The sequence below is a fragment of the Centruroides vittatus genome, unplaced genomic scaffold, assembly GCF_030686945.1.
Source record: "Centruroides vittatus isolate TY-2023 unplaced genomic scaffold, ASM3068694v2 contig_7, whole genome shotgun sequence".
NCBI classification, from domain to species: Eukaryota; Metazoa; Arthropoda; class Arachnida; order Scorpiones; family Buthidae; genus Centruroides; species Centruroides vittatus.
In genome coordinates this window covers 939,457-967,005 of record NW_027122442.1, presented here as the reverse complement: position 1 = coordinate 967,005, position 27,549 = coordinate 939,457, and the positions used below count along the sequence as shown (strand labels likewise).

At 31.3% G+C, this 27,549-nt stretch overlaps 1 protein-coding gene across 1 annotated transcript; it reads right to left on the bottom strand.

The window, feature by feature from the left end:
• Nucleotides 1-454: 454 nt before the first annotated feature.
• LOC136980401 (FAST kinase domain-containing protein 1, mitochondrial-like) lies at nucleotides 455-27,358 on the bottom strand. The gene is made up of 10 exons (XM_067276507.1): nucleotides 27,262-27,358; nucleotides 26,643-26,847; nucleotides 20,079-20,208; nucleotides 19,606-20,008; nucleotides 14,570-15,207; nucleotides 10,021-10,078; nucleotides 9,506-9,737; nucleotides 3,734-3,869; nucleotides 2,251-2,365; nucleotides 455-663 (listed from the first exon to the last, which is right to left on the bottom strand). Exons 2-10 carry the CDS (start codon nucleotides 26,821-26,823, stop codon nucleotides 544-546), a joined length of 2,013 nt encoding a protein of 670 aa, XP_067132608.1. The 5' UTR covers nucleotides 26,824-26,847; nucleotides 27,262-27,358; the 3' UTR covers nucleotides 455-543.
• Between the last annotated feature and the right edge of the window lie 191 nt (nucleotides 27,359-27,549).

The window sequence follows — 27,549 nt, the reverse complement described above, 5'->3', positions numbered from 1 at the left end:
AGTCTCCAATTGATTCGGATAAACGATTCTATACTGTAATTGTTATAAAATGGCAAAAAGTTTAATTTGGGGATAGAGATGAAAAATTAAATTATATTGTAAAAAATTGTAAATGCATTATTAGCATTTAAAATTTTAATAATAGCGAGGTTGAGACCAAAGTTTAAAATGTGAAAACGTGTATGTCGGACATTCGGCACCGTTTTCCTGTAAGCCTAGAAGTTTGACAATGGCGTTTGGAATGTCAAGCATGATTCCACTGATTTTCCAAACGCCAAACACAAAAACGTGAATGTCCGACGTACATGTTTTTGCATTTAAAACTTTTGCCTCAACCTCACTAATAAGTAAAATCTTCATTAAGTCTGATCCTACTTGAGATATAACACAGACTCTCTCTATTTCTCTCTCCCTAAAGATACAGAACTTTTGGCAAGAATACACATCAGGAAAATAGCTTTTATATAAAATAATTTATTTGAATTATCTTATTTTCACAAAAATTATTTTAAGCATATCATGAATCTCATTTGATGTTTCCAGTTACATAGCAGGATATACGTCTTTTTCTAATTCGCTGTTCTTTACAATCTCTTGGATTTCACGCATTAAATAAGGTATTTTTTCATGATCTTGTAAACTCTCCCAATTTCTTAAATTTATCTAAATATGAGAATAAAGAAAAATAGTAAAATCTGATGATCTTTAATACATAATTCTTAGAGACTAAGTTCAGAAAAACAAATTAAAAAATGTTATTACTTTGATGATAATATTTTTGATCAAACTTTGATTATTTACAAGTAACAAAAATGTACAGTTTTATCTTTAAAACACAAGTCAAAATTTTGTGTACTAATGTTTTATTTAACAGTTTTGAATGTTTTATTTCCTCATTAGAAAACTGTGCTTGAAATTATTGACATTTACAAGCAAACAATTTTTAAAATCATTCTAACACAAATGAAAAACTATGATGCCAAAAATTGGACTAAACCTTAATTCATTACATATAACTATCCAAAAAATAAACCAGAAATGGGTTGCTCAACTTTCCCAGTAACATTTAAAATTTTGGTAACTCCATCTGTTATATTTTAGTTAAAAATATAAAAAGTTTTTTTAGTATTATAAAATTGCAAAAAGCTTAATTTTGAGGGTGGGGATGAGTTTTATAAAAAATTGTAAATGCAAATAACGAGTAAAATTGTCATTAAGTCCAACCCTACGGGAGATACACACAACCACACATTATCTCCCCACCCCCTCGACCTTTAACTACCAAAATTTAAAGCATCAATCTCCTTAATAAACAAACCTCCCTGCAAGATTTCAGAAATTTTCGACAAAAAGCACAGCAGTCAAACAGGGTGAACAAACTCGTTTCACAAACACACTAACATTCATTCATACATGCAAAAAAATCGGGTAATTTCTGTACATTTCAAGGTGTCCTAAGTCCAAAAATGTAAAAATCTGGGAGGGGTCATTTTTTTTGGTCAGAATGCCATACTTTCCTTCTTAACAGCCAAGAAAGTGACAGGTATTTGAAATACATACTTTCGGCAATCAGAATTTGGATTCCTAACTCTTATCACAACATTGCCAAAATCCATTATCTGTAATTGTTAAATTAGTTCAATCAGTATTTTCATTTGTGTTAGAATGATTTTAAAAGCTGGCTGTCAGTAATGTCAATATTTTCAGGGATTTTAGATTATATGTACTTTTTAATTAATCTATATTTTAGATAGAGTTAGATAGCCTAATAAACAGGATTTTAACAATTTGGAGGGCTTATCACACCAATTATAACACTAATAGTGTTATGATTGTCCTTTCCTAAATTTGATGGTGTTTGTAAAAGATCTGGTCTATTTTTTGGTCGGTCTTGGTGTGATAAGCTCTCCAAATTGTTAGCCTAATAAATAGGATTTTAACTCTATCTAAATTAAAGTCATCGTTTATTATTAAATTATATTTAATAAAAATTAGCAGTTAATTGCCTTAAAATTATTAAATGACATACATCAAAATAATGCACCATATTTTTGTGCTCTCTAAAATTTTTTACTTATTTTCAGATAAATTCTCATGAGTTGCCTGAATTAGAAATTTTTGGTTACTAAGTTTTAAACACAGAATTTAATGCATTTCAGATAGTCATATTATTAAAATCTATAATATTCAATGAAGAGATAAGCCAATTTAAAATGAATCTTATAATTAATATACTCATAAAATACATACCATTAACGGTAAATATCCTAACTTTCCTAATGTTTGTAACTGTAATTTCATCCATCCTTTCAAATGCCCAGAATTTTTGCAAAAGCACAAATCATCAGCCACAATAATTGTTATACTGAAAAAATTAAAACATATCATCAAGATTTTCTATTATTTTTTTGTTAAATTAAAACACATCATCATCATCGTATTTTACTTTTTCAAACAGCAAAGAAAAATTGATCTGTGAATTTCCATTGAACTTCATTTGTAAGATTACAAAAAGTTAAATAGTCTTCACAATACAAAGAGTAATTCAATATATTGAATTATGAAAAATTAATCTTAATAACTTTTGACTGTCTGACCTGTCAGGTACAATAAAAAACTATAAAGGAGATGGTGCAATGTACAAAAATAATCAATTTTTGATTATTAAGCAAATATTTCATAACTCCTTACAATATATTAGAAAACAACAACAAAAAAATACAAATTAACAAATTAATCTTTATTGGTCACATTCCATTCATATATACTTTATTCTTTTCCACTGAAAACAAGCTTGGTCAAGCCGATCTGATAGCGTGCACCACAAAAGCGAATCAAATATTAATTTTGTTTACTATAAATTTTATAAATTCTTGGAATCAAGTAGTTGTTGCGCATGTGCGTGGACATGCACAATAAATGGATTGAACAGAACATAACACTTAGGTAACAAAAGTGAAGTCATTGCACGTGTGTGGATATCGGACAGACAAACAAAAGTCCTAACATAAGCATTTCACCACTATAGTGGGCGTGCTAAAACAAAAGAAACTACAACTATAAAATTGATTTATCTGTATTTTTCATATTATGCAAAGAATTTTCTGTTTAGTAAACATTTATTATGTTTCCTTAGAAGACTTTTGTACATATGGTCTAAATATGTGTTTGATAAACAAATTTCCTTTTCACATTTTTTTGCATTTGTAGTTTGTTAGTAGCTTTTTATCAGGTAACCAAAAAGTTCATGTAGTTTTACTAACACAAAATTAAAACAAGGATAGTGTTTATTTTTCAGAATAAAATATCACAATTAACAACTTTTTCCCCAATGAGCACCAAGTTTATAAATTTCATTCTTATAAAACTTTTTTGCCTTTAGAAGCAGAATCTTCATTCAACTCCTTTTGTAATTCCTGTATGATATAATTTTTCAAGAAGGACTATGGAGTTTCTCCTAAGTTACTCTTGAAGTTGAATTTTGCAATATCTTTGCAATTCATTATTAAACTTCAATTAGATCTTTAAGATTTAACACTGCTATATTTTAAGCCAAGAATACAGAACTTATAATATAGAACCTTATACATTTTCAAGTTCTAAAAAGACATGAAAATATGTAGCGAGATATGAGAACAAAAAAAAAGAAGAAAATAAGGTATGAAATGGCATTTAAGAATTTTATTTATTTTTTTAAGATAACTTTCAAATTGTACAAATATTTATTACTCACATTTTAGAATCTAGTGGTATTTGTAAATCTTCAACAAATGTTATTTCTGTCCTCTGTTTAATTTCCTCATCTTCTGTAGCTTCTAAATTCCTGATGGCAATTGGATAACCACCTTTTCTCATAACTAATAAATAATCTGGAATATTTTAAACATAAAATATTTTAATGTAAGAAATGAAAATACATTTAAAAATTAAGCATTATTTTTTGACTAAAAAAAAATATCTTTCAAATAAGTATCTTGTGATTTTATAATATATGTAGTTACTGGTTTATACAAAAATTCAGTTCTTGCCAATATTAGCGAGGTTGCGGCCAAAGTTTTCAACGCGAAAATATGAATGCAAGATGTTCAGCACTGCCTTCCTGTAAGCCTAGACGTTTGACAATGGCGTTTGGAATGTTGAGCATGATTCCACTGATGTTCCAAATGCCATTGTCAAACTTCTAGGCTTACAGGAAGGCAGTGCTGAACATCCGACATTCACGTTTTTGCACTGAAAACTTTGGCCGCAACCTTGCTATTACATAACTTGATGTTTTAATTTGTAATTTTGCTTATAAATTTTACATCTCTTAAAAGGCATTTGTGAGGGTTAGATGCCCAGTTGACATGCATTACATGGGATGTTCTGACACCAGGTAAGTAATGCCTACTGTGAAAATTCGAACCCGCCGGAACTAAACCGTTAATAATAAAATATTTAATTGCTTGGTTTCCACGGAGAAAACATGAATCATGAGGAACAACATTCGAATAATGCTGGTTGGTGAAACGGAGAAACGTGACCGAGACGATAAAAGGGCGACGAGAGCGGGAAAAGGGGTCGGTTACGTAGTGTCAATTAGACAAAGTGTGTGTGTCCGAAGTCCCGAGGAAACCTGACGGCGAACAAAGGAATACTTGACCTAGAGGAAAGACCGACCTGGATCACGAGGTATGACCCAAATTCATGTAAACTCTCCCTCCGCGTATCCGAACTTAGGCGACAGTAGCTCGCCCCTATTGTAACTTTCGCTTTAGTCTTAATAAACTGTTGTTGTTTTTAATTCGTTGTTAATGTCAGTTATTCGAGTATCGCCGCCGCTCTACCGTCGAACCCATCCACTTTCTCCACTTGCGTAACGCATAACCCATCTGAACCGCCATCTTGACGTGGGCAGGTCTCAAGGACCTGTGAGCCGAGAAAAGGAGGTGCGTCCACCTCCCGGTGCACCTACACTACTAATCAAGAAACTAAGCAAGTGGTCTCGTGTCTGAAACATGAGATAAGCAGATGAAGGAGGGAATGACGAGAGTCAGTTGGAAATTAGTCACTCATGTTCTTAAAAGTTCAAACATATTCATTTATACAAAGGGCTGAAATTCTAATAGGTAATTAAATCTATCCAAGAGAGGAAGAGAGAGTTTACATACACATTCACAGGAAGATATTTTCTTCCTGTGAATGTACTATACACTCAAACCTGTTTTTGTGCGGTCTATTTTTGTGCGATTTGTTTTGTGTGATTTTTTGTGTGCGGTATATGAATTTCAATCAAATTGGTATACTGCACAAACATAATTGCACAAAACACATTGCACGTATAAAAAATCGCACAAAAACAGGTTTGAGTGTACTTTCTAATCAGAAATATACAGAGGTTTCACATTGATTGGAGCAGAAGGTTCTTATAGGTTCAGTAATAGTTATTGAGTATAATAACTAAACAAAGGACTGGGTTCAAGATTATTATATTTAACTTTTCATGGTGTGCTATCTTGATGACCTCATGTGTTGTATGTCCTGTAATTGCCATTACTTGGTCTGCCACCTATTCCAACACCAGCCTCTAGGGCATTTGCCATTAATCTTCCCAAATCCATTTTTGCACTTGGAAATATGTCCCAAAAAGTGAAGGTAGGATTGGTGTATTATAGTGGTAAGGCATGTTGTGGTTTTCAGTTGTTTTAGGATGGAGCAATTTGTTCGATGCTCCGTCCAAGAGATTCTTAACATTCTTCTATATGTCCTCATCTCAAAGGAATTAAGTTTCTTCCAAGAGTGGCATTTATGGTCCAGGTTTCCATGGCATATGTGGCAATTGGGAAAATTAGCATTCTTATGAGCTTTAGTTTATTAAAGTTAGAAATTGCAGAATCTTTCCAAATTCTATACAGTCAAACCTGTTTTACATATTTTTGTCCATGTGGTGTTTTGTTGACTTAAAAAATAAATTATTTCATTTTTCGCATATTCATGCAATAATATTACTATAATAAGTTTATTTAGCTATAATAAGTCAACATGAGACATAACAAATTGCACGAGACTAGTCGCCAACTATATTACACAAAAAAAAAAAAATCGCACAAAAAGAGACCGCATAAAAACAGGTTTGACTGTACAATTTACAGGTTGCATTGCGAGCAAGGCAAATTCTGCATTTAATTTCATTATCACATATTCCTCTTTTATTCATGAGAAGTGAACCAAAGTAAACAAATTCATTGACTACCTTATAGCCCATGATTTCATTAGTCTGTGTCAAGGAATGATACCAGTTATCATGACTTTCATTTTATTTCTGTTAATTAGTAATCCATATTCCCTGCTCGCAGTTTCAAGTCTTTATATAATATATTCAAGTTCTGATTCACTGGATGCTATAATAAGAGTATCACCAGCATACCTCAGGTTGTTAACTTTTCGGGCCCCAATGGAAATGCCTCCATCCCAGTCATCTAATACACTTCTCATTATTATTTCAGAATAAGCATTAAAGAGTAAAGGGGAGAGAGTACATCCTTATCTTACACCAGCTTCAGTTGTACTGTACATGGATTAGACATAGTGTTGTTAACTCTTACTGTTGCAGAGTTGTTCTCATATGAATTTCTGATTATCGAGGTAAGATGATGTGTGACTCCCCTATTCTAAAGAGTAGGTCAAAATTTGTGCCATTTTACACAGTCAAAGACTTTAGCATAGTCTACAAAACAAAGGTAAGCTTTGACATTAAACTCATAGGCCTTTAGGATAATTTGTCAGACATTCAAGATTTGTTTACAGGTTTCTTTACCAGGAATAAACCCCAACTGTTCTTTGGCTATTTCAGGTAATAGGGAGAGTTTCAAACGGTTATCAATTATTTGGAACATTACTGGCATGACTGTAGTAATTACAGAACTATCAGTCTAATCAATCTGTTGGTGCACCTTTTTTATATATTTGGTGTAAATGAATATTTATTTCATCTTCTGGTCATCTCTCCAATTTCCAAATTAAGGAATAAATTTTATGAAATATATCAACACCCAATTCTCTCATTGCTTTTAAAATTTCAGAGGTTATGTTGTCAGGTCCAGGAGCTTTGTGATTGATTAAAATTTTTCCAAAATATTTTAAGAAATGTATTATCATCAAGAGTATTACAGATTATTCTCTCAAATTCACAATAAAGCATTTTTAAAATCTCAAAATGTTTCAAATTTTAAAATGCTGATTGATCTGACAGTATATTATATTAGGGACTGTTTGATCCCCAAAGTTTAGCAATGCTCTCCTCAGAGTTGCATTTTATAATAATTCTTCACATAAACAATTAATGTTAGTTTTAAAAGTGACCTGCAACTGTCAGTAAAAGTAAACCTTTGTTTGTATTAACTGTCAAAACATTAAACAATTTGATGTGATTTAGAGTTCTGATTTTGAGTGATTTTAAAATATATTCTAACAATACAATAGAACAATAAGTAGGACTTATTACATGCATAAAATTAAAATTAACTCATTATGTGCAATTGTGCAAGGTTCCTAGGCACTAAGAGCCCCAGAAAAATTTTCAGTGTTTTGGAAGATGGTTTCAATGATATCAGATACAGAAAGCAATTATGAACATAAGAAAGACACAAAAATTTTATAAAAGATGGATTTCTACGTCTAGTGGCGTCCTCTAATACTAAAAATGTTTTGGTAGAAAAACAGATTCTGCTATATTCATAATAAGGGTTGCAGCATTACTTCTTGCCATCTGCAGATGGCTACACTTGGTCAGCCATATTCCACAAATGAAATCAACAAGGCAGCAGCTAAGCAAACAGATCCCCTGACTTTCCAAACACTAATGAAAATCTCTGACTTTCCTGACGCATAGGAACCTGTACAAGGAACCCTGTATACCTTGAGTTACATCGTTCTCGATTATACGTCGTTTGTCAAAAAAGTATATGGAAAAATAAAAATCAAGTTTAAGTCATTTTATTCAACTTTACATTCGTCTGCCACAAATATTGAAGTCGTAATATCACTAGAAAAGCATTGAAAGCACATAAAATCATATTTATATTAATATTTACTGTAAATGTACATCTTTTATCATCATAAATCCTAGAGAACAAAACATGAAAACATCTGTGTTTTTGTATTATTTAGCAGTCTTTAAGTGCTTATTATACGCCAATAATAAGCACTTAAAGACCACTAGGCTTGCGTCGTAACTACACAAGTAAATTCGACTTACGTCACCTCTCCTGGAACCAATTACCAACTTAAGGCAAGGTATACCTGTATGTATTTATAATGTATCAGTTATCAAAGAAATGCCAAAACATATAATGAATCTTGAATAAATGGTTGCTATACAGGTGTGAGTCTTTTGGCATGGTGAAAATATAGAAAAACCTACATTTTAGGTAATTTTACTGATTAATTAATAAATTATTTGATGTAGCTGCACATATTCAAAACTTAGCCAATAAATACTTTATGTTTATTTAAGATATATAAAGAAAACAAAAAAGGGTTTTTAAATTTTAGTCCCTATCTTTTAATGTTTGTACATGTTTTTTAATTACATGAAGTTTAATTTGGCAAAGCCTTAAGTAAAAACATAAGTATATTTTATCCCTAACAAGATTGTCTAATTGGTTAAATATAAGCTTGTATGCTTTACAGTATATGTAAACTTATGTTCAATTATTAATATGAATTTATTTATTCAATTGAATACTCTTGCCGAAAACATGTACTTATGATATAAAAATTTATTAAGCTATAATTGATACCAATACTATGTCAATTTCAAGATGGTTAATACATTATAGTGAATTTGGTAGTATAAGAATAAAGTATGGTCTTGTTTTATGCAGGGATTGTATGTCTGTAGGTCTGCATTAAATGAAATTCCATATAAATTTGTCTTCCACCCTACTAGATAATTTATCTAGACACTTTAAGCAACCATTCACAATTAATTGAAAAACATTAAAATGTGTTTAAAGTACTGTACATACTTTGTGTATGCTTTTGCCATAATGAATAACATTTTAGTCCAATGTTTCTGAATATCCAAAGCAAAATTTTATTATACTGTATCAAGTACACTACTTTAGAAAGCACCATTCTTCTATTGTAGTTTTGGTGTCAAAAAGTTTGTTTTAATTTTACACAAATTGCATTCTAGACACACAACTTTTGGTTTTCTTTGTGTCTGCATTAGAACCTTCTATTTTTCTTTCATCTTGATAATTTTCTTATCAAAGGTAAGCTGTAGGTAATTTCTTTCAATGTTTTTACAATTACATTTGCTTTACAATGAATTATACAATAAAATAGTCAGAATAACCCCCTATGCATCAATAGATTAATATAATCATTTGCCATCTATGAAAAACATAATTCCACAGATCAATCCTGCATAAAACAAGGCTGTTCTCAAAATAGCTGTCTCTTCCATATTTTCTATAAATTAGAAATTATAATTTTTAAATTTATGTATAAAACAACATACCAATTCCATGTCCATATTTTGTCATAACATTTATTTGAAAGAACTGTTCTCCTCCAAGGCCATGTTTCAAAAATGAATCCAGCTTAAAATTTGTTTTCAATTTTTCCTTCCATACTCTGTTCATAACTTCTTGAAAAATGTCATTTGGCAAGTAAGGACCATCATAATTATCAAAACATAATTTAGTAGCCCATTCAATAACGCATAGTTCTTGAGCAAAATTTATTTTTAACTAGAAAAAAATTCAATATAAATTATTATTATAATTATGATAATTTTAGACATGCTTTATACAGGGTGATCAAACAAAATGTTTACTTGTGAGGAATAGACTAGGGATTGCAATTGCTGGATCCGCAAATACTCAATTAACTTTCTAAATAATGGCGCAAAAGTCTATGTTGTCGGGGTTGCCGCTTTGCTACGTGTGCTATCGCTCGGCGGCGAAAGTGACGTTGCCGTTCAGTGTGGGATGTGCTACACCCCTCTCTATACCGCACCCCCTGCCCTTTTACCTCTGCTGATGTAATTGCCAGTTGACTTTCTGCTCTTGCTACATAAAGTGTCTTCGTGCTAAATAAAATAAGTAACTCCTCTCCAAGTCCTGGTGCATAATTCTAATTTATGGCCGGTTCTGATGTCAATAAATCACGTGACGAAATGATTTATGATTACTTAATAATGACCCTGAAACCTTTCTGGCAGGCTAGGGTCTCCATATAAACAAGAAAGAAAGAAAGAAACCAACTAGCGTAGAGGCAGAAAGGGCTTTCTCTGCAGCGGGATATATATGCAATTCATTAAGTAGTAGGTTGGGAGACATCATCAATACCATTTGATTCTTGAGATCCTACGTCCAGAAAAGTCCAAAAAATAACAGAAGTGATTTAAAAAATTAAATAAAATTAAATCAAATATTTTATTCAAGACAAGACTAATATTTTATAACTTCTACTCTAATTCTATTAAGTATGAGTTTTTAACTTTAATTCTATAAGTGGTTAGTGGGTAAGCTAGGCAATTTTATTGTGAAAATTAGTGAAAAACTGAGACTACCTAGTTAGTTAAATAGTTAATTAAATTAATGAATATCAATATCTTACATATATGATGATATGAATGTATGTGATTCATGATTGTGATAATAATAACTAACTACTAGACTACTACTAATTACTTACTCACTACTTTACTAACACAAATAATTAAAGTAGTTATAAATAACTACAGACTGATATGTACAGCCTATATAAGAAAATTGGTAAGACTGATAGCCACTTAGCCACTGATTATCCGTCCTTACATTATTATAATATATTAATATAAATTAATTAGTAGTATTACCTTTGCTATTATTTAACTTAGATTATAATTACAATGTAATTTTTAACTAAACATTTAAAGTTAATTATCTCTATCTCAAGTGTTAAACCAAACCAAAGTTAAGTTTACTACCTAAATGTGTAAGTTTTACTGATTTATAGTGACCAGTCTAAATAATAAAAGTTTCTTAAAACATTTTTTTTTAAAAATACTTATTTCTTTTAAAAATACCATAAATTGCTGGATAGATAGATAGATAGATAACACTTTATTGCACCAAAAATACATCTGCGCTGGAGTGAAAACACTGCTGGATTGCAATCCCTAGAATAGACTTTCAACAATCAGCCAACTATGCTTGTTAATTGCTCTTGTGTATGTTGTGAGAAACACTTATTTACTATGGACTTTTAAATTTTATTTCTTAAGTTCATAAATAAATAAAATTATTTTATGGCACCTGACTGATTCATCATGATGGCCACCATGATGAGTCATTCAGGTACCACTCCTGGTTTTTACTATAGTTCAAACAAATGAAAGAGTAGACATAAGTGAGCTTGAGTAGGAGAACAGTATATCTCAGATGGAAGGAGACTTTTAATGTTAGAATTAAAAGCAAGCACTAAAATTTGTAAAAAAAAAATATATAATAAAATTATTTATTTATAATAAAGATGGTATAAAAACATTTTAGAAATGTAAGAGATGTGAGAATTGAGACATCGAATCAAACAAGTTAAACTAAATAATAATATAACTTTGTCAGCAGTGATATCTGTCAACTTTCACACCTGGGAGCATCTCTTCCTGCATGTTCTCGGCATTGAACGCTCTCTCACTTAATATTTCCCGCAACCTTTTGACATGCTGTCCCAAATTTACCAATTTAATATAACAACTAAGGGCCAGCCAAGTCAGTCGTTGCCAGCTCCTCAACCCATTACATTTGCACTGTGCCACATATTTGGATTAACTTTGTCACCAACTCCGGGAAAATCTAATATTTCATCTCTACTCCCAGGACAGAGAAATTTTCACTTGAAATACCTCATCCCAAACTTCTCTAAAGTGCCAACCTTCCTTGTTTACACCATCGAAAGAGACTGATTGAATCCTCTCCTGCTTCTAGTCTACCAGAGGATCAACCAAACTTCAGGTATTTACGTCTGTGTGCATTATCATGTAAACTCTCTCTCGTGACCACCTACCAGTTATTTTGACATATGATGTATATATCATGGAAATCTTTTTCTCTTCAAAAAAACAATTATTTGTTTGTTAAACCTAGTATCTGAGTGCATTACTTCCGTCATGCTGTCTCATAGTCCTCTATCTGGAATCTGATGCATTTTGTTAGAAATTAGGTGCATGCAGCAACTCGTAACCTAGTTTCTAACAAAAACAATTCACTGACACAGATCCTGTGTCAAATGAAACACAATGGCTGAAAAAGATCAGATCCATGTGTCAATTCCCAAGGGAGTAGCCACATATCTCCTTCCATATGACATAAACCCTTCCAGTTCAGGTTCACTCACATCTACTCTTTCACTACACAGACTTTAGTAAGCTTCTTATTTGATCACCCAATATAAAAAAACTCAAATTCTGTTTTTATATTTTTGCATCCCTTTAGTCAAATTAATCAAAATGATCTCAACTTTCCTTTTTTTTAACAATTAGAATAAATATTGAGTACACTTATTATAAGCTACAATTAATATATTCCTTAATGAAGTAACAAAGTCTAAATTTGAATGTTTAATGCCTCATTGCAAGAGAAGAATTCTGTATTGTATTATCATTTTAAGAAATTATTAAAAATAATAAATGCATGTATTTTTAGTTTTAATAAGTGTAGCTAGAATAAATGTGCCCACCAGTGGCCAAGCGTTTCTGTTGCTAAACACTGGGAGTTCATGCTGTGCTTGGACGGGCTGGCCACGTGGAGTTTTCCAGGTTTTCTCCACGTAACACCTGAATAGGAGCCAGTTTCCCTTGTAAGACCTCCCGGAAGGCATTTCCCCTCGCATAACATCGTGCACCAGAGAAGGCAACAGGGAACCACTTCCCCTAGGATACACCTTAGCGCCTTAACTAACCACTTATTAAAATGCACCAGGTGCTTGCCGATGTCAGGATTTCTGATATGGCATGCAGAGAGAGAGAATAAATGCAGTATAAACTCTGACCCTCATCTCAAGTTTTCAAAAATATTGGAATACAGACCTAAAACATATGTAATTCATATTTATTCAATATAAAGTGTTTTTTATGTTAAAATTAATAAAGATTTGAACATGATCAATATTAAACAACTATGGCTTGATCTTTACAGTAATTTTTGTATGGGGTACCCAAAAACTGTCGATGATGAAAAATTGCAGGCAGAAATTGTTCAAAATAGACAAATAACATCTTGTGAGATTGCAACAAATCTTAAATGTTTCACAGACACATATTATTGAAACACTTCATCTGCTTGAAATGATTGTGTTCTGCACGCATTAAGTGAGAAAAAACCGAACTGGATCAAGTATAATTTTGTCTGACGAAGGTAGGCATCTCAAAGGTTTCATTTTATTTTTAAATTAGTTACTCATTTTTATCACAGAAAACTTTTTACTGATGACAAAATTAAAGTTAAAATAAAAATGTTTATTTTTTTATATTTAAATAAGTATTGTTTGGGGAGTGCTGTAAGACAATCTCTATTAAAATCTAATGATCACAACTATCCATGCCCAAAGAACAATTTGAAACAGTCAATCTGATGAACTAGAAGCATATTATCATATTCTATTGCCATATCAGTGTGTCAATAAAGTTTTCAAAAAAAACTGCATAATTTACAATACAGTTAGTCAGAGTTCCAATTATATTCCATATTTGATTATATTTGTTCTTTTCCTTCTTCTAATTCTTCCCACCCTGTGGACACTAAATCGGAAATTTCAGTTATGTTATCAAATTATAATTCAATACAGGTACTCCTCACTTTACGACCGAGTTCCATTCCGACAACTACATCGTTAAGCGAATTGGTCAATAAGCGAGGAGCTTGTGCTGGGAATATAGGATCGTTGTAAAATTATCCAAACTATGCAACAAACTTCAAATTTATTCATAAAAAGACTATTATAGTATGCTATTAGCCTATTATAGTACGTGCAAGCCTATTATAGTCTGCTTAGTGCACACGTCACCATTCGCCACTGACACTCAAGCTGACAAAGGGGATTCCCCTAATTGCAGATCGAAACTCGATTAATCATAAGTGCGAGTGGTCGTTAAGCAGATAGGTCATAAAGTGAGGAGTACCTGTATAATAAATCTTTCATGTTTCAAAACAACTGAATTTCTTTAATATGCTATCAAGATATAACATGTTCTTACATGCAGAATTTTGCAATGTTTATAATACATATAATTATTATTTTTTATATATTGCATTCAGAATATTGTATTTTTAGAAAGAAAATTCACAACTGAAAATTATAGATATACCGTATTTTACGGACTATAAGACACTACAGACTATAAGACGCACTTTAATTTTTAAGCATTTTTTTTTTTTTAAATACCTATAAGATGCTACGGACTATAAGACGCACCTGAATTTTGGAGGCAATTTTTCGAAGAAAAAAATGCGTCTTATAGTCCGTAAAATACGGTAATTATACTAAATTTATAGATAAAATTATACTAAATTTTAGAAAAATTTCACAAATTAAAAACTTACCCTTGTTTATTATATTATTCCTTAAAATTGAAGAAAAAACATTCTCTGAGAAAAATGATGATGATGGATGACACTTCAGTTGAGCTAAATGGCTATTTATTTTCACAAACAATGAAATTGAATTCTTTTGAAATAAGTTAAGTTTTTCTTTACAAGAGCTTATAATTTTACAACATTGAACAATTTCAGGTGACTCGTATCCTACCAAAGCAAATGGTTCCAACACAGTGAGTAAAGATATTCTCTGATCTAGCTCTACTTCTTTTGGATGCATTTTAATCATATTTGCAACAAAATCTAACATCTCTAGTGGAATAAATTCATTCTTACTACACAAATATATCAAGGAACTCAGTTTCCAGAGATCCCATTGTTCATTAATTGCTTTTGTTACTAATGATTCAATCAAACATTTATTAAATAATTTATATTCTTTCATTAAATTTAAAACTGTACTTATTGCTCTATCACTCAATTCTTCAACATTCTGACTAAGAATATCCAATGATTTATAAAGGAGTTCTTCATTTGTTTCATTACATCTATACTGAGTGTTTGCAAGGCAGGTAAAAATTAAATAAGCATCTCGTGTAGAAAGTGTGTTGACTTTTTGAAGAAGCATGCTTGTTAACTTCTGAAATAAAAAGTAAAGATATTTTTTTATAATAAATTCAAATTTTCAGAAAATTTTATTTACCTAATACTGATAAAAATATTTTAGTGTTTTAAATATTATTGACATTAAAAGCAAATTATAATGTGTTAAAGTTAAATATAAAAAAATTTTCGAAATGGTTTGGCAGTTGTCATTTTCTATACTGAATGGTTAATTTCAAAACAGTTCTGTATTCTTCAAAATAAAATCATTTGAACTAGTTACATATTGAGAGAAAATCATTTACTTTTTTGAACTTCTTAATATCAAACATTGTATATCAAGAAATAATATAAAGCATGTTCAAATGAAACCCATTTGAGATGCATAACCATCAGACTAGGAATAAAGGAAAGATAAAACATAAGCATATAAAAAATGGTAGTATTTAATAAAATTTACTATATACAATGCTTCTCAGAAGTCACCCATGCAGGGCCGGATTTTAGGCGATTGGAGCGATTGGTGCCAATCGGGCCCCGCATCACGTCAAAATTTATATATTTAAAAATAGTACGTTACAAAAATAAATATCTAGGTATATTATTATTAAAAATAAAACAACATATTTCAATGTGTAAATTAACGGTTAATTAATCTTGTTATTTAAAGTTTGAGGGGCCCCGCAAAAAAAAATTCAATCGGGCCTCACACCTATTGGATCCGGCGCTGCACCCATGTGGTTTAGACAGTGAATTCTGTCTGCAAAAAAGATTTCAGTTCAGCTTGATCCAATCTTGAACTGTGTTCTTTATGTACTTGTCAGTGTCAAATATTTGTCCCTTTAGGAATTTCTTTAACAGTCCAAAAAGTTGAAAGTCAATAATGACAAATCTAGGCTGTATGCAGGATGTTCAAGGATTACTTCTTACAGGTTAATGCATCAACAACCTTTGCAACATGCAGTCATGCATTGTTGTAGAGAATGACGACTCCTAATAACAATATGCCGAGTTACTTGTTTTTATAGCTGTATACAGATTATTGAGCATTTTGATGTACCACTGGGCACTGATTGTGGATTTTTTGAGTCCTTAAACTCCAATAAGATGATTCCCTGAAAGGTTTTGCTGACCTACATGACAAAGAATTCAGTCAGCAAAACCTTTCCACTGTGTTTTGAATTTCTTTGGAGAAGCCAGCATGCTTCCATTAAATGTGAACAACAGACTTTCTTATCAGTTCAAAGTGGTAACTCTATCTTTCATCTCATTACTGTGCACAGTAGGAATCATTTGCCCTCATTTCTGTAGTGCATCAAATGCTGCAACCTGAGGTCCATTCGCTGTCTTCTTATGGTCTTCTATCAGAATGTGCAGTATCCTTGAGCAACACACTTTCTGATACTCCAGGTTTTGGGAAACAATCTTCTGTACAGGACCAACGGAAATGTCAAACTCACATGCCAAGTCACAAATACTTTGTTGACGGTTTGCCTTGATATTACTGTCAATTTCTGCAATCAGACTATCTATCATAACTTTGTGTACCTGGCTGGGATTCAGCAAATTTGCATCTAAATATGAAGACAGCAGAAAATTTAAGAACACTGTGCATGCACCACACACAGCTGCACTTTAGCATTCATGTTCCAAACCTCAACTGACAACTCATTGCATGACGTGATCAAATGGCTTTCATGTGGACACACCTCATACAATGTTCAATATACAGGGTGTCCCAGAAGTCTGGATACAGGTATATACTGTCTCCATGGATGATGACACCAAAATAAGAAATAGGAATATATACTGTATGTGCTGAATCCAATAGTGACCATGAAGTTGATATTGGGTATTTTGAAAGTCATTCAAAAAATTACAACCATGCATCCAGACCAAAAAATATCAATTAGAAAGTTGTAGATCATACAAAAATTAGTAAGAATCTGCTTTTGTTCAGAACATAAATGTGAAGATCAATAAAATTTTGCTTGCGGTTTTGGATTTTTTTTATGTCATGCAGTGAAGTACCTGCATTAATGTTCTGATTTGAACAAAAAAATCCACAAACAAAATCTAAATAACAAATAAGTTATGAAAATGTTTTTTAATAATTAAAAATTGAAAACTTACTAATGTTATGATTATATCATCATATCCTATCATAAAAGTTAAAATAATTTGGAAGGCACCTTAACTGATCTGCATAAATATTGTAGGAAACTGTGATGCAGTTAGGGATTTTCTGAAATAAGTGAAATAGCAAAGTACACACAACCTGTAATGATTGATGTAGTGTTTCATTATAGGGTTAGTGGAGAAAACTATCATGCTGCTGCAAGGCTGTATAGGGAAAAATTTCCTAACTGCAGACATCCCTCACCACCAACACTACATCACATTATTCAATGGTTTTGGGATACAGGCACTGTCCAGCAATGTTCTCATCAGGTAGCTTGATGGCAGCCAGATATTGGTTTTGGTATAGTTGCAGCTAATCCTCATACAAGTACACAGGCAATTGCTGAGGACATTTGCTCCACAAAAAGCTCTGTAGAGAGAATTCTGCAGAGGGAGAAATTTCATCTCTACCATACGTGCTGTCGTCAAGTAATGCAGCAAGCAGATTTCAAGAAGTGTGTGATATTCAGGGCATGTATTTTGTCACAGCATCCTCATGACAAGTAGTATTATGAAATACTTCTTGAAATTGTTAAAAATTTTACTGATACCGTAGCCATTGGCAAAACTTTGGCAAATATTCTACTAGGATGATGGTGCTCTGCCACACTACGCAAATTACTTGAAATTATCTGAATACATTATTTCCAAATAGATGGATTGGACGATCAGGACTAGTTCATTGGACATCAAGATCACATAATTCCCACTCCATTGGACTTTCTTTGTGAAGTGATGTGAAACAAGAAGTGTATGACATACAGCCAACCACTGAAGATGACCTCCAGAATAGAATTCTTTTAGCCAACATCCAATTATCAACATTGGCATTTGGGCAAGATGCCATTTACCATCAAGCAGACCTTTGTCTAGCTGCTGATGGTCACCATATTGAACATCTGAATTAATCTCATTTCCTCTTATGTCCATTATCTTTTATTACCTACATGTATCATTTTGACAAAATAAACAAACATTTTTGTGCCAGTTTTTTGTTATTTACATTTTATTTGTGAAATTTCTATTTCTATTCATTGGTTGTTTTGCCTGAATCTGAACATTGATGCAGATGCTTCACTGCATAACATCAATAAAATTTTGCTTGTTTTTTTTTTTGTTTTATTTTCATGTTTTTGAACTGAACAAATGCTGATGCTTGCTAATTTTTGATAAGCCAGTTTTTGAAAATAAAGGTTGAATTGAAAGTCTAGGAATCTTGAAAAAGTTATGTTGCAAACTCAGTTTACTGAATTACATTGATGCAAACATCTGTAACATTAGAATTTGGTCATTAGACATTTTTGGTCTGGGATGCATTTTTGAATTTAACATTAGACATTTTTGGTCTGGGATGCATGGTTTTAAAGATTTTTTGAGTGACCCTGAAATGCCCTTTTAGGTCAACTTCATGGTCATTAATGAATTCAGCATACATTGCATCATAACATATATTCCCATTGTTTATTTTGATCTGCCATCATCTATGGAAACATTACATTTATACTTCTTACTATATACTGGATGAATTATAATTCTTCACTCCACGAAAAACCTTTATAGTCCAGTGATAGGTGTTTCTACAACAGCTAATGTTTTCAACCCCTCCGAGGTCTTCCTCAGGCACAGTTCATAAGAAATTTCAAATACCAGTGAACGGAACAAAAAACTGGAAGATAAGATAACAAAAAAAATTGAAAGATAAGATGGAACATTATGAGCATAATGTTCCATCTTATCTTCCAATTTCATGATTCCAAATATGGAATAGAATTCGCTTTGGTTTTTTTGTTCCGTTCACTGGTATTTGAAATTTCTTATGAACTGTGCCTGAGGAAGACCCGAAGGGGTTGAAAACATCAGCTGTTGTAGAAACACCTATCACTGGACTATAAAGGTTTTTTCGTGGAGTGAAGAATTAAACATTACATTATGTGTATTCAGACTTTTGGTACATCCTGTATATTTTTGAAATTTTCCAAATAAAAATTTACTTTCTGAATTTAATATGTTGCTTTATATATGTGAAATTATTCACACAGACACAATTAGTTAGACTAAAAAGTGTATTTTTATACCTTTATGGTATTAAACAACAAATATATTTTCATCTATAAAAATTTTGCTTCTGATCGTTATTTTACAATGTTAGATTGTAAAATCAAATTAAAACCAATTATGAAATGAAAATCAGGTTAAATACAATAAATTATGTTCAATAATTAATTTAAAATAATTAAAGTAATTGAAAAAATACCTCAATTGAAGAATTATTGATCTTATTCTTGGTGAGTGTTTTTAAACAACTAATCATTTCACTAACATTTTCAGGATCCATTTGTAATTCAAGTTGTGACTGAAGAACTAATGGTAATGCTATTAAAAGAGCTTCCACTAATGGAGTTTGCTGTTGCCTTTCTAATAACAATATTAAAAAGTTGATCTGTCCCAGAGAAAGTTCATTGATGTTATGTCTTAACATCTGACCCAGGCTTTTCATTATTGCTGTTGTGCTTGGAATGTTAAAAAAACTTAAAGTCTTATATATCGTAATAACTTCATCGATTGTAAAATGTTTTATACGTTTCATGGTCTGAGTACACAACTGTAAAAACAGCTTATCTTCAAAAGGATTAAATGGCTTGGTATTTGATTGTTCTCTTAAACATAATAGTAAAATGTAAATATTTTACAAATATAACTACTTTAAATCCAATAAATAATACTTACTTTGAACAATCATATAAAGAGGAAAAAGCAAGAGAAAGATGTTTATTATTCATTATATCAGAATGAGTTGAGATCAAATCAAAAACAGCATCAAAATTCTTTGATCTTCGTAATTTCTCTTCCAAAATATCTGGAAAAATTTAACAATAAAAACATTAATTTTTATTCTTATAATGGATTTACAAATATCAGAACATATATATCTACAAATATAAATCAATAATATAATGCAGAGATATTGTTTTAATGGCAATCTAGGTTCATTTGTAATTTGTATATTTTGTTATAAATCTGAAACTTTTAATGAGGACATCAAGTATCTTACTGTATATAAAAATATATATAAGATCTAAAGCAGGTTATATATATATATATATTATGCAAAACTAAAATAATGATATAAAAATCTTTAAACTGAAATAATGACAAAGAAAATGAATAAACAAACATTCTTTTTAATCAGTCAACACTAACAATTCCAGAGCATTGGTTTTATTTACAAAGAATACTGTAAGATTAATTACGGCAGTTATCTATCTTATTACCATAGGTTCATTTACAAAACATTTTTTAACTAACTCATTTTTGGTACTGTTGCAACACTTTAAGTCCAGCCATTATAAATGAATAAAATTGTATAATTATTGAAGTGAACAAAACTTGGTATCATTATTTAAGAATGCAACACAACAGTATTTCTTCTTTAAGAAACACTATTCAACTGAAGATAAGTTTAATAAAACATATTTTTGGCTTTTCTACAGCCATCTAGAGCTTTGATTCATATGTAGTCAACAGTACTTTTATAAAAGTGTGTTCGAAATTGGAAATAGACATGTTTAACATACTAAAAAAATAATAATAAATATAAGCACGTAAACTTATTTGGACTGCATTAAACAAGCCTGTCACATTCTTTAAACCATAATTATATACTTTTTACATTTTAGATTCCAATTAATTAATGAAAAACTATTCATTACAGAGATGTCATACACTACAGATTTCCTTCCATAATCTCTATGGCAGTCATGTGTAAATTATGGACTTAGAGATAACTGAGAGATCATTCCATAGTTTTTAGATATAGTCTTGAATAAGGTTGATAATGCAACACATGTAGATGTTAATGCTTTGTCCACACACTCACCAGTATGCTGAGCCTCAAACCAATCAGTTTATTCAAAATCAATAACATGAAATGTATAGACAGTGAGCAAACTTCCAGTTTGCAAGTGGCTAAGGGTCTATCTAAAAATTTTTCCTATGTAAAACTGAGTTGTACAGACACACCTGTCAAAATGGCATACACTCTTCTGACATTATGATCAGACATGCTGGGAAAAAAGTGTGTATTACAAAGTTCAACTTATAAATCAGTAATGAAAAAAAGATTTCAAATAAAATGTTCTTAATCTCATCACATCAACCAATGCTAGTTAAACAGGCATGAAACACTCATCAAAACCAAAAGCTGTTGGGTGTGTTGAACTGGTGTGGCATAGTGAAAGAATTTTATTTTGTTATCAATGATAGTGTAGATTGATTAAAAATACTAATTATTATTTTCCCAGCTCTTATATAATAAAAGGAAAGTATGGTAATTGGTTAAAAAATGAACCCCAAGTTTTTCACATTTTTGGACTTGGGCCTTTGAAATGCTAAAAAATGCATAAAAATTCAATGAGGACTTTCTGTGTGTATGTAAAGTATGACTTTTTTCCTACAGTTGAGGGTTAGGGAAATATCAATTTCTTAAAACTACATTGGAACCTCGCTTAATGAGCATAATTCATTCCAGAACTTTACTCGTTAAGCGAAACAATTTTTCCCATAGAAATGAATGTAAAATACGATAATGCGTTCCATGCCAAAAAAATACTCAAATACCATATTCACTTGCGTATAATATGAGGTTTTTATTCATTTTTCACTGCTTCAAAAACCTAGGTCGTCCTATATGTGCGAGCAAAGGATCCTTTGCATTTTTGCAATAATTTTTGTGAACCGTGTATAGTTCATGTTGCCATTATAGCAGAGTGCTATCAAGGTCAAGGTGAATGTCGGTTTTACAGAGATGATCCGAAAATAGCTGGGGCCATATTCTGGTCATTTATCTCTCGTCTCTTCTTTCACTGATGAATGATGTCAAAGCAAGAGATGAAATTCATCTCTCATACACAGTGGTGATTCTGGTCGTTCCTAACAATCTCATCTTTGTCATTGACGTCACGATTCTATTCAGTTGATTATGCATGTTTGGGTTATCTGAGCCTGCAACACAGTATAAAATTTTAACCAATGAAATTGTAAAATTTTCGAAAATGCAGAGTATGTAATCATAGATCATGTGGCAAGGAAAGCACATTGTCAAAATTACATGCTTTATTTGAACAAATTATGTTTTTTGTTTTATAACGTTTTTACAGATTGTAATGTCAATTTGTCTCTTAACAAATAAAAATTTTAATATCCTAAGTTAGAAAAGTGTACATACTTAGATATTTTTTGAAATATTACCATCTAATTTCTCCTTAACTATCGAAGTAAGATTAACATCACATTCAATAGTTCAGTAATTAATGTAAGTTAATTAAAAAAAAAAAAATGGAATCAGTATAGATACTGGAAAAAAATCAGAAGCATTTTCTCTCTCAAAATATTTTTTCCCAAGATAGAGAACATTCTCTATTATGATTGAACAGCATGAGTAGAATCAAGTCGTCCATATTGGCTATAACAAAATCGAGGTGAAAGACGATAGATCGGGTGAAAGACAACTATCCGCTCATCTCTGATAAACAAGAGAATCAAAGAGAGAAAAAGTTGTCCAGAATCACATTTAGAGAGACGCGATGATCTCTCGAGACCATCGCGTCAAAAGCCACTCTCTCACTCTCTCAAAAGCCAGATGTCAATCAGCGTCTGGCTTTTGAGAGATGAGAGACGATGACCAGAATACGGCCCCTGGTCACTTAGCAATGATTATAAATGTACACTCAAACCTTTTTTGTGCGATTTTTTATTTGTGTGATTTGTTTTGTGCAGTATATGAATTTCAATCAAATTGGTATACTGCACAAAAAAAAAATTGCACAAAACAAATTGCACAAAAACAGGTTTGAGTGTAGTTATTTCATATTTGTTAAATTGGTATTTTTAATGAATATTTGTACATTATGAATCATTAAAAATAAACTTTTTCCTGTCACGTGCATTATAATCTTTTGGTTTTGCTACATGGGTATCAGGTGCATGGAAAAGCAATCTTCAAAAGTTGACAGCAGTCATTCAGGAAATACTGCATTTTAAATTCACTCGATGGATCAGTGGAAAATTAACCAATATAAAATTACAACTGCCTGGCTGTATTTAAAAGGTTACTGATGTTCATTGATGAGTGCAGGGAAGAACTACAGAGATGGCTAAACAAATGGCAACACATGCTGTAAAATGAAGGCCTAAAAATCAGCCAAACCAAGACGGAGTACATGTTTTGTAATTTTGACGGTCTCCCTGGTACTGGTACATTAAAACTAAATGGAATACCATTGCCAGATACTGAATTCCTTTATCTGGGATCTCTGCTGTAGAACAATGGCAACATTGATAGGGAGGTTACTAAAAGGATCAATGCAGGGTGGTAAAGTGGAAACAAGTGACAGGAATAACTCATGACAAATGCATGCCACTTAAAATAAGAGGACTAATATATAAAACTGTCATCAGACCCATGCTTATGTATGGGTGCGAGTGCTTGCCAATGACAGCCACTAAAGAGAAGAGATTGCATGCAGCAGAGATGCAAATGCTGAGGTGGATGTGCAGGGTCACGAGGATGGATAGGATTAGAAATGACTACATCAGAGGAAGTTTAAAGGTAGCACCTATCTCAGAAAAAATAAAAAGCCACAAACTGGCATGGTTTGGACACGTGAGAAGGAATGAGGAACATGTAACAAAAAAGGCACTAAATATGAAAGTACAGGGATATAGAGGTAGAGGAAGACCTAAGAAGAGATGGATTGAATGTGTAAAAAAAGATATGCTGGACTGTGGGGTGGATAACGAAACAATTAGAAATAGACCAATGTGCCGTGAATTGACATTCCGGGCTGACCCCAAATAATTTGGGATGTAGGTCAGGATGAAGTCTGATGTTCAGATTGTGTTAATTACGAAAATTGAAACTTACTGGTACAAGAATTAAGTTTCATTAGGTAAAAGTGTTAAAAACAAAAAAATCTAGTAATCTGTGGATATAAAAAATAATTTATAATAATTTATTTTTAAATTTACTACTGATTTATACAGATATACCTCGAGTTACATCATTCTCGATTATACGTCATTTCTCAAAAAAGTATATGGAAAAATAAAAATCAAGTTTAAGTCATTTTATTCGACTTTACATCCGTCTGCCACAAATATTAAAGTTGTAATATCACTAGAAAAGCATTAAAAGCACATAAAATCATATTAAAATATGTACATTTACAGTAAATGTTAATATAATCATCATAAATGCTAGAGAATGAAACATGAAAACAGCTGTGTTTCTGTATTGTCGTCTTATTTAGCAGTCTTTAAGTGCTCATTATTGGCATTTTCCACCGTAGTTTCGACTTACGTCATAACTACACAAGTAAATTCGACTTACGTCGCCTCTCCTGGAACCAATTACCGACGTAAGGCGAGGTATACCTGTATTTCAAAAATCTAGTAGTCTTCAAATAATAAAAATTTATTTGAAAATTATTATAATAGATTTCACTATTACTTGGTAAATAATGGAAGACATTTTGAACATTTGTTATAATTAATTCCATTCCAAGTATTCGATTTCATCTTTTAGGTTTTCTGGGAATGTGCTGATTGATAAAATGAATAAATAAATCTGATTTTTGCTTCTGTAAATTGTTATTTATATCTTGAATATTATTATTAATTTTTGTTAAAAGTAAAATTATTTAAGAATATTTGCACCTTTTTTATATCTACTTTATGAAATACAAATCAGTATTAAAATTTAAAAATAAATTATTTTTTATATTCATGGATTACTAGATTTTTTTTTTGCTTTAAACTCTTTTACCTAATGAAATTTAATAATTCTTGTACCAATAAGTTTCAATTTTCATAAAGAAACACAACCTGAACATCAGCAGCCCTTTAAATATAACCAGGCAGTTGTAATTTTATATTGGTTAATTTTCAATGTTATTTCCCTATGTCTCACTTTTTTGGACCACCGGTATAGTGCCTATCAGAGTAAAAAACGTGCACATAGAATGCACACTGTAGGGTGTAGGAGTAGTGAAAATATTTAGAGAGGAATCTCAAAATCAAATAGTACTTGGGTATACAGTTTACTTCAAAATAGGGTCTTTAATAAAAAATACATCAATCAATATAGTTATCACTACAGTATTTATTACACATTAAAAATATATTGGAATGTAATAATATCAATAACAAATTTTTTTTGGAATATTACAAACAAACTAAATCGAAACTTTTCTCATTTTAGTTTTAGCAAATTTATCAATTAGACTTTCATAATCTAATAACATAACTATATTGTTTTCTATAAACATCATAGACAAGTGAACTAAATGGAGTCGAGATAAGGAATTTCTTAAATAATTTTTAACTCTTTTAACAACTGAAAAAGAGCGTTCTCCACTTGCATTGCAAATAAGAATTGTCAAAAATATATTCAGAATTGTCTCTACATTAGGAAATGTAGATTGTAAACCTTCAATTAATAATTTATACATGTCAACAGGATTGGTGATATTTTCTTCTTTTACAAAGACAATAAAATGGACAAGTTCATCTTTAAAATTTTTAATATCAATATCATTTTGATATTAAAAATTTTCCATACAATCATTGAATTGGATGTCAAGTATTTTAAAATGAAACCTGAATTTTGAGACCCCCTTGATTTATAAGTCCTCGTACGCCTGTGCAGAGATCCGCCACTGTATGTGACTACATAGTAAACATGACGTAACTTTAAAACTATGTGATTTTCACCACACGTTTAAATGAACTTCTATGTTTGAAATTATTCGAAGAATCGGCTCCCGAAATCTTTTGCATGAAAGAAAACAAATCATCCTGTATTATGATAGTGTTTTTAAAACAAAGATTACCCTAAATAAACATAAAAGAGTTTCTAACTACCATAATGCTAACTGAAAAAGATCATGTAGTAAAAATATAAATATCATTGATTGTTAGCAATCATTAGAGAGGTTGCAACTGAAGTTTCAACACGAAAACGTGTATGTCAAACATTCAGCGCAGCCTTTTTGTAAGCCTAGAAGTTTGACAACGGCATTTGGAACATCAGTGGAATCATGCTCAACGTTCCAAATGCCATTGTCAAACTTCTAAGCTTACAGGAAGGCTGCACTGAATGTCCGATGTACACGTTTTTGCGTTGATAACTTTGGCCACAATCTCTCTATTGACTTTGTGTGACTATAGTGTAAATGACATTTGCAACTAGCTTTCTTCTTAAATTTTTAAACACGACACATCAAATATACTCACCCAAATCTCTTTGCACTTCTTTAGAAGGCACATCAGCAATAGCAAATGGGTCAGTTTCCTGAATTTCACTACACCGTAGACATTGTGTAGTTCTATGTAACTGTAAACTTTGTTGGGTTCTTAAGGACTTCTCTATGATCTTATATTTTGCAATACTTCTACATAATACTTGTCTTAACATCTTGAAATGGGATTATCAAAAAATCTGAAACATACAAAACTTGATAACTGATATAATTATATTGCTTTAAAATAATTACCAATTGGTAAAACAAGAACAATATGGTTAATGTTACCTATGGTTCCAAGATGGCAGCTCGTCTCTGATTCCAGCAAATAGAAGGGAAACAGTGGGGATGCACGTTCTAACGTAACGTAACCTAACCTAACCTATTCTAATAAATTACCATAATTATTACCAACAAAATTATTAAAATAGGTTAGCTTAGGTTAGGTTAGAACGTGCATTCCCACTGTTTCCTTGCTGGAATCAGACGAGCCGCCATCTTGGAACCATAGGTAACATTAACCAAAAAGATAAAATATATGCAAAACTTTATTTTAAAATTTTAAGTTTTATAACGATTTTAAATTAAATGTTACAACTGTAAATACATACTTAAATAATCCTGTATGTATTTTGTATAACTGATAACTTGTTAACTCATTAAAATAAGAATAAGAAATAATTATTGTTTATTTCATAAATACATAACGTGAGGTCAGAAACAACTAACGCCCTCTACTGAAAATATATGTTTCAACTTTAAATTATTTTATTTACTTAGCGTACATGAAGTTGATACATTAAATAAAATTAAAGTTAAAATTATTTAAATTAATAATATAGATATTCTGTTTTAAATTGTTATCAGTGATTACAGCTACTCGTGGCGACAACACAAGT

Excerpts from the sequence above, each read along its gene's own strand:
- LOC136980401 (XM_067276507.1), bottom strand. The coding sequence starts at position 26,823 with ATGTTAAGACAAGTATTATGTAGAAGTATTGCAAAATATAAGATCATA. Across the intron at positions 15,208-19,605 it reads TCAATAATTCTTCAATTGAG|AAGTTAACAAGCATGCTTCT; the intron begins GTATTTTTTCAA and ends TTTTTATTTCAG. Across the intron at positions 664-2,250 it reads TAGGATATTTACCGTTAATG|ATAAATTTAAGAAATTGGGA; the intron begins GTATGTATTTTA and ends TCTCATATTTAG.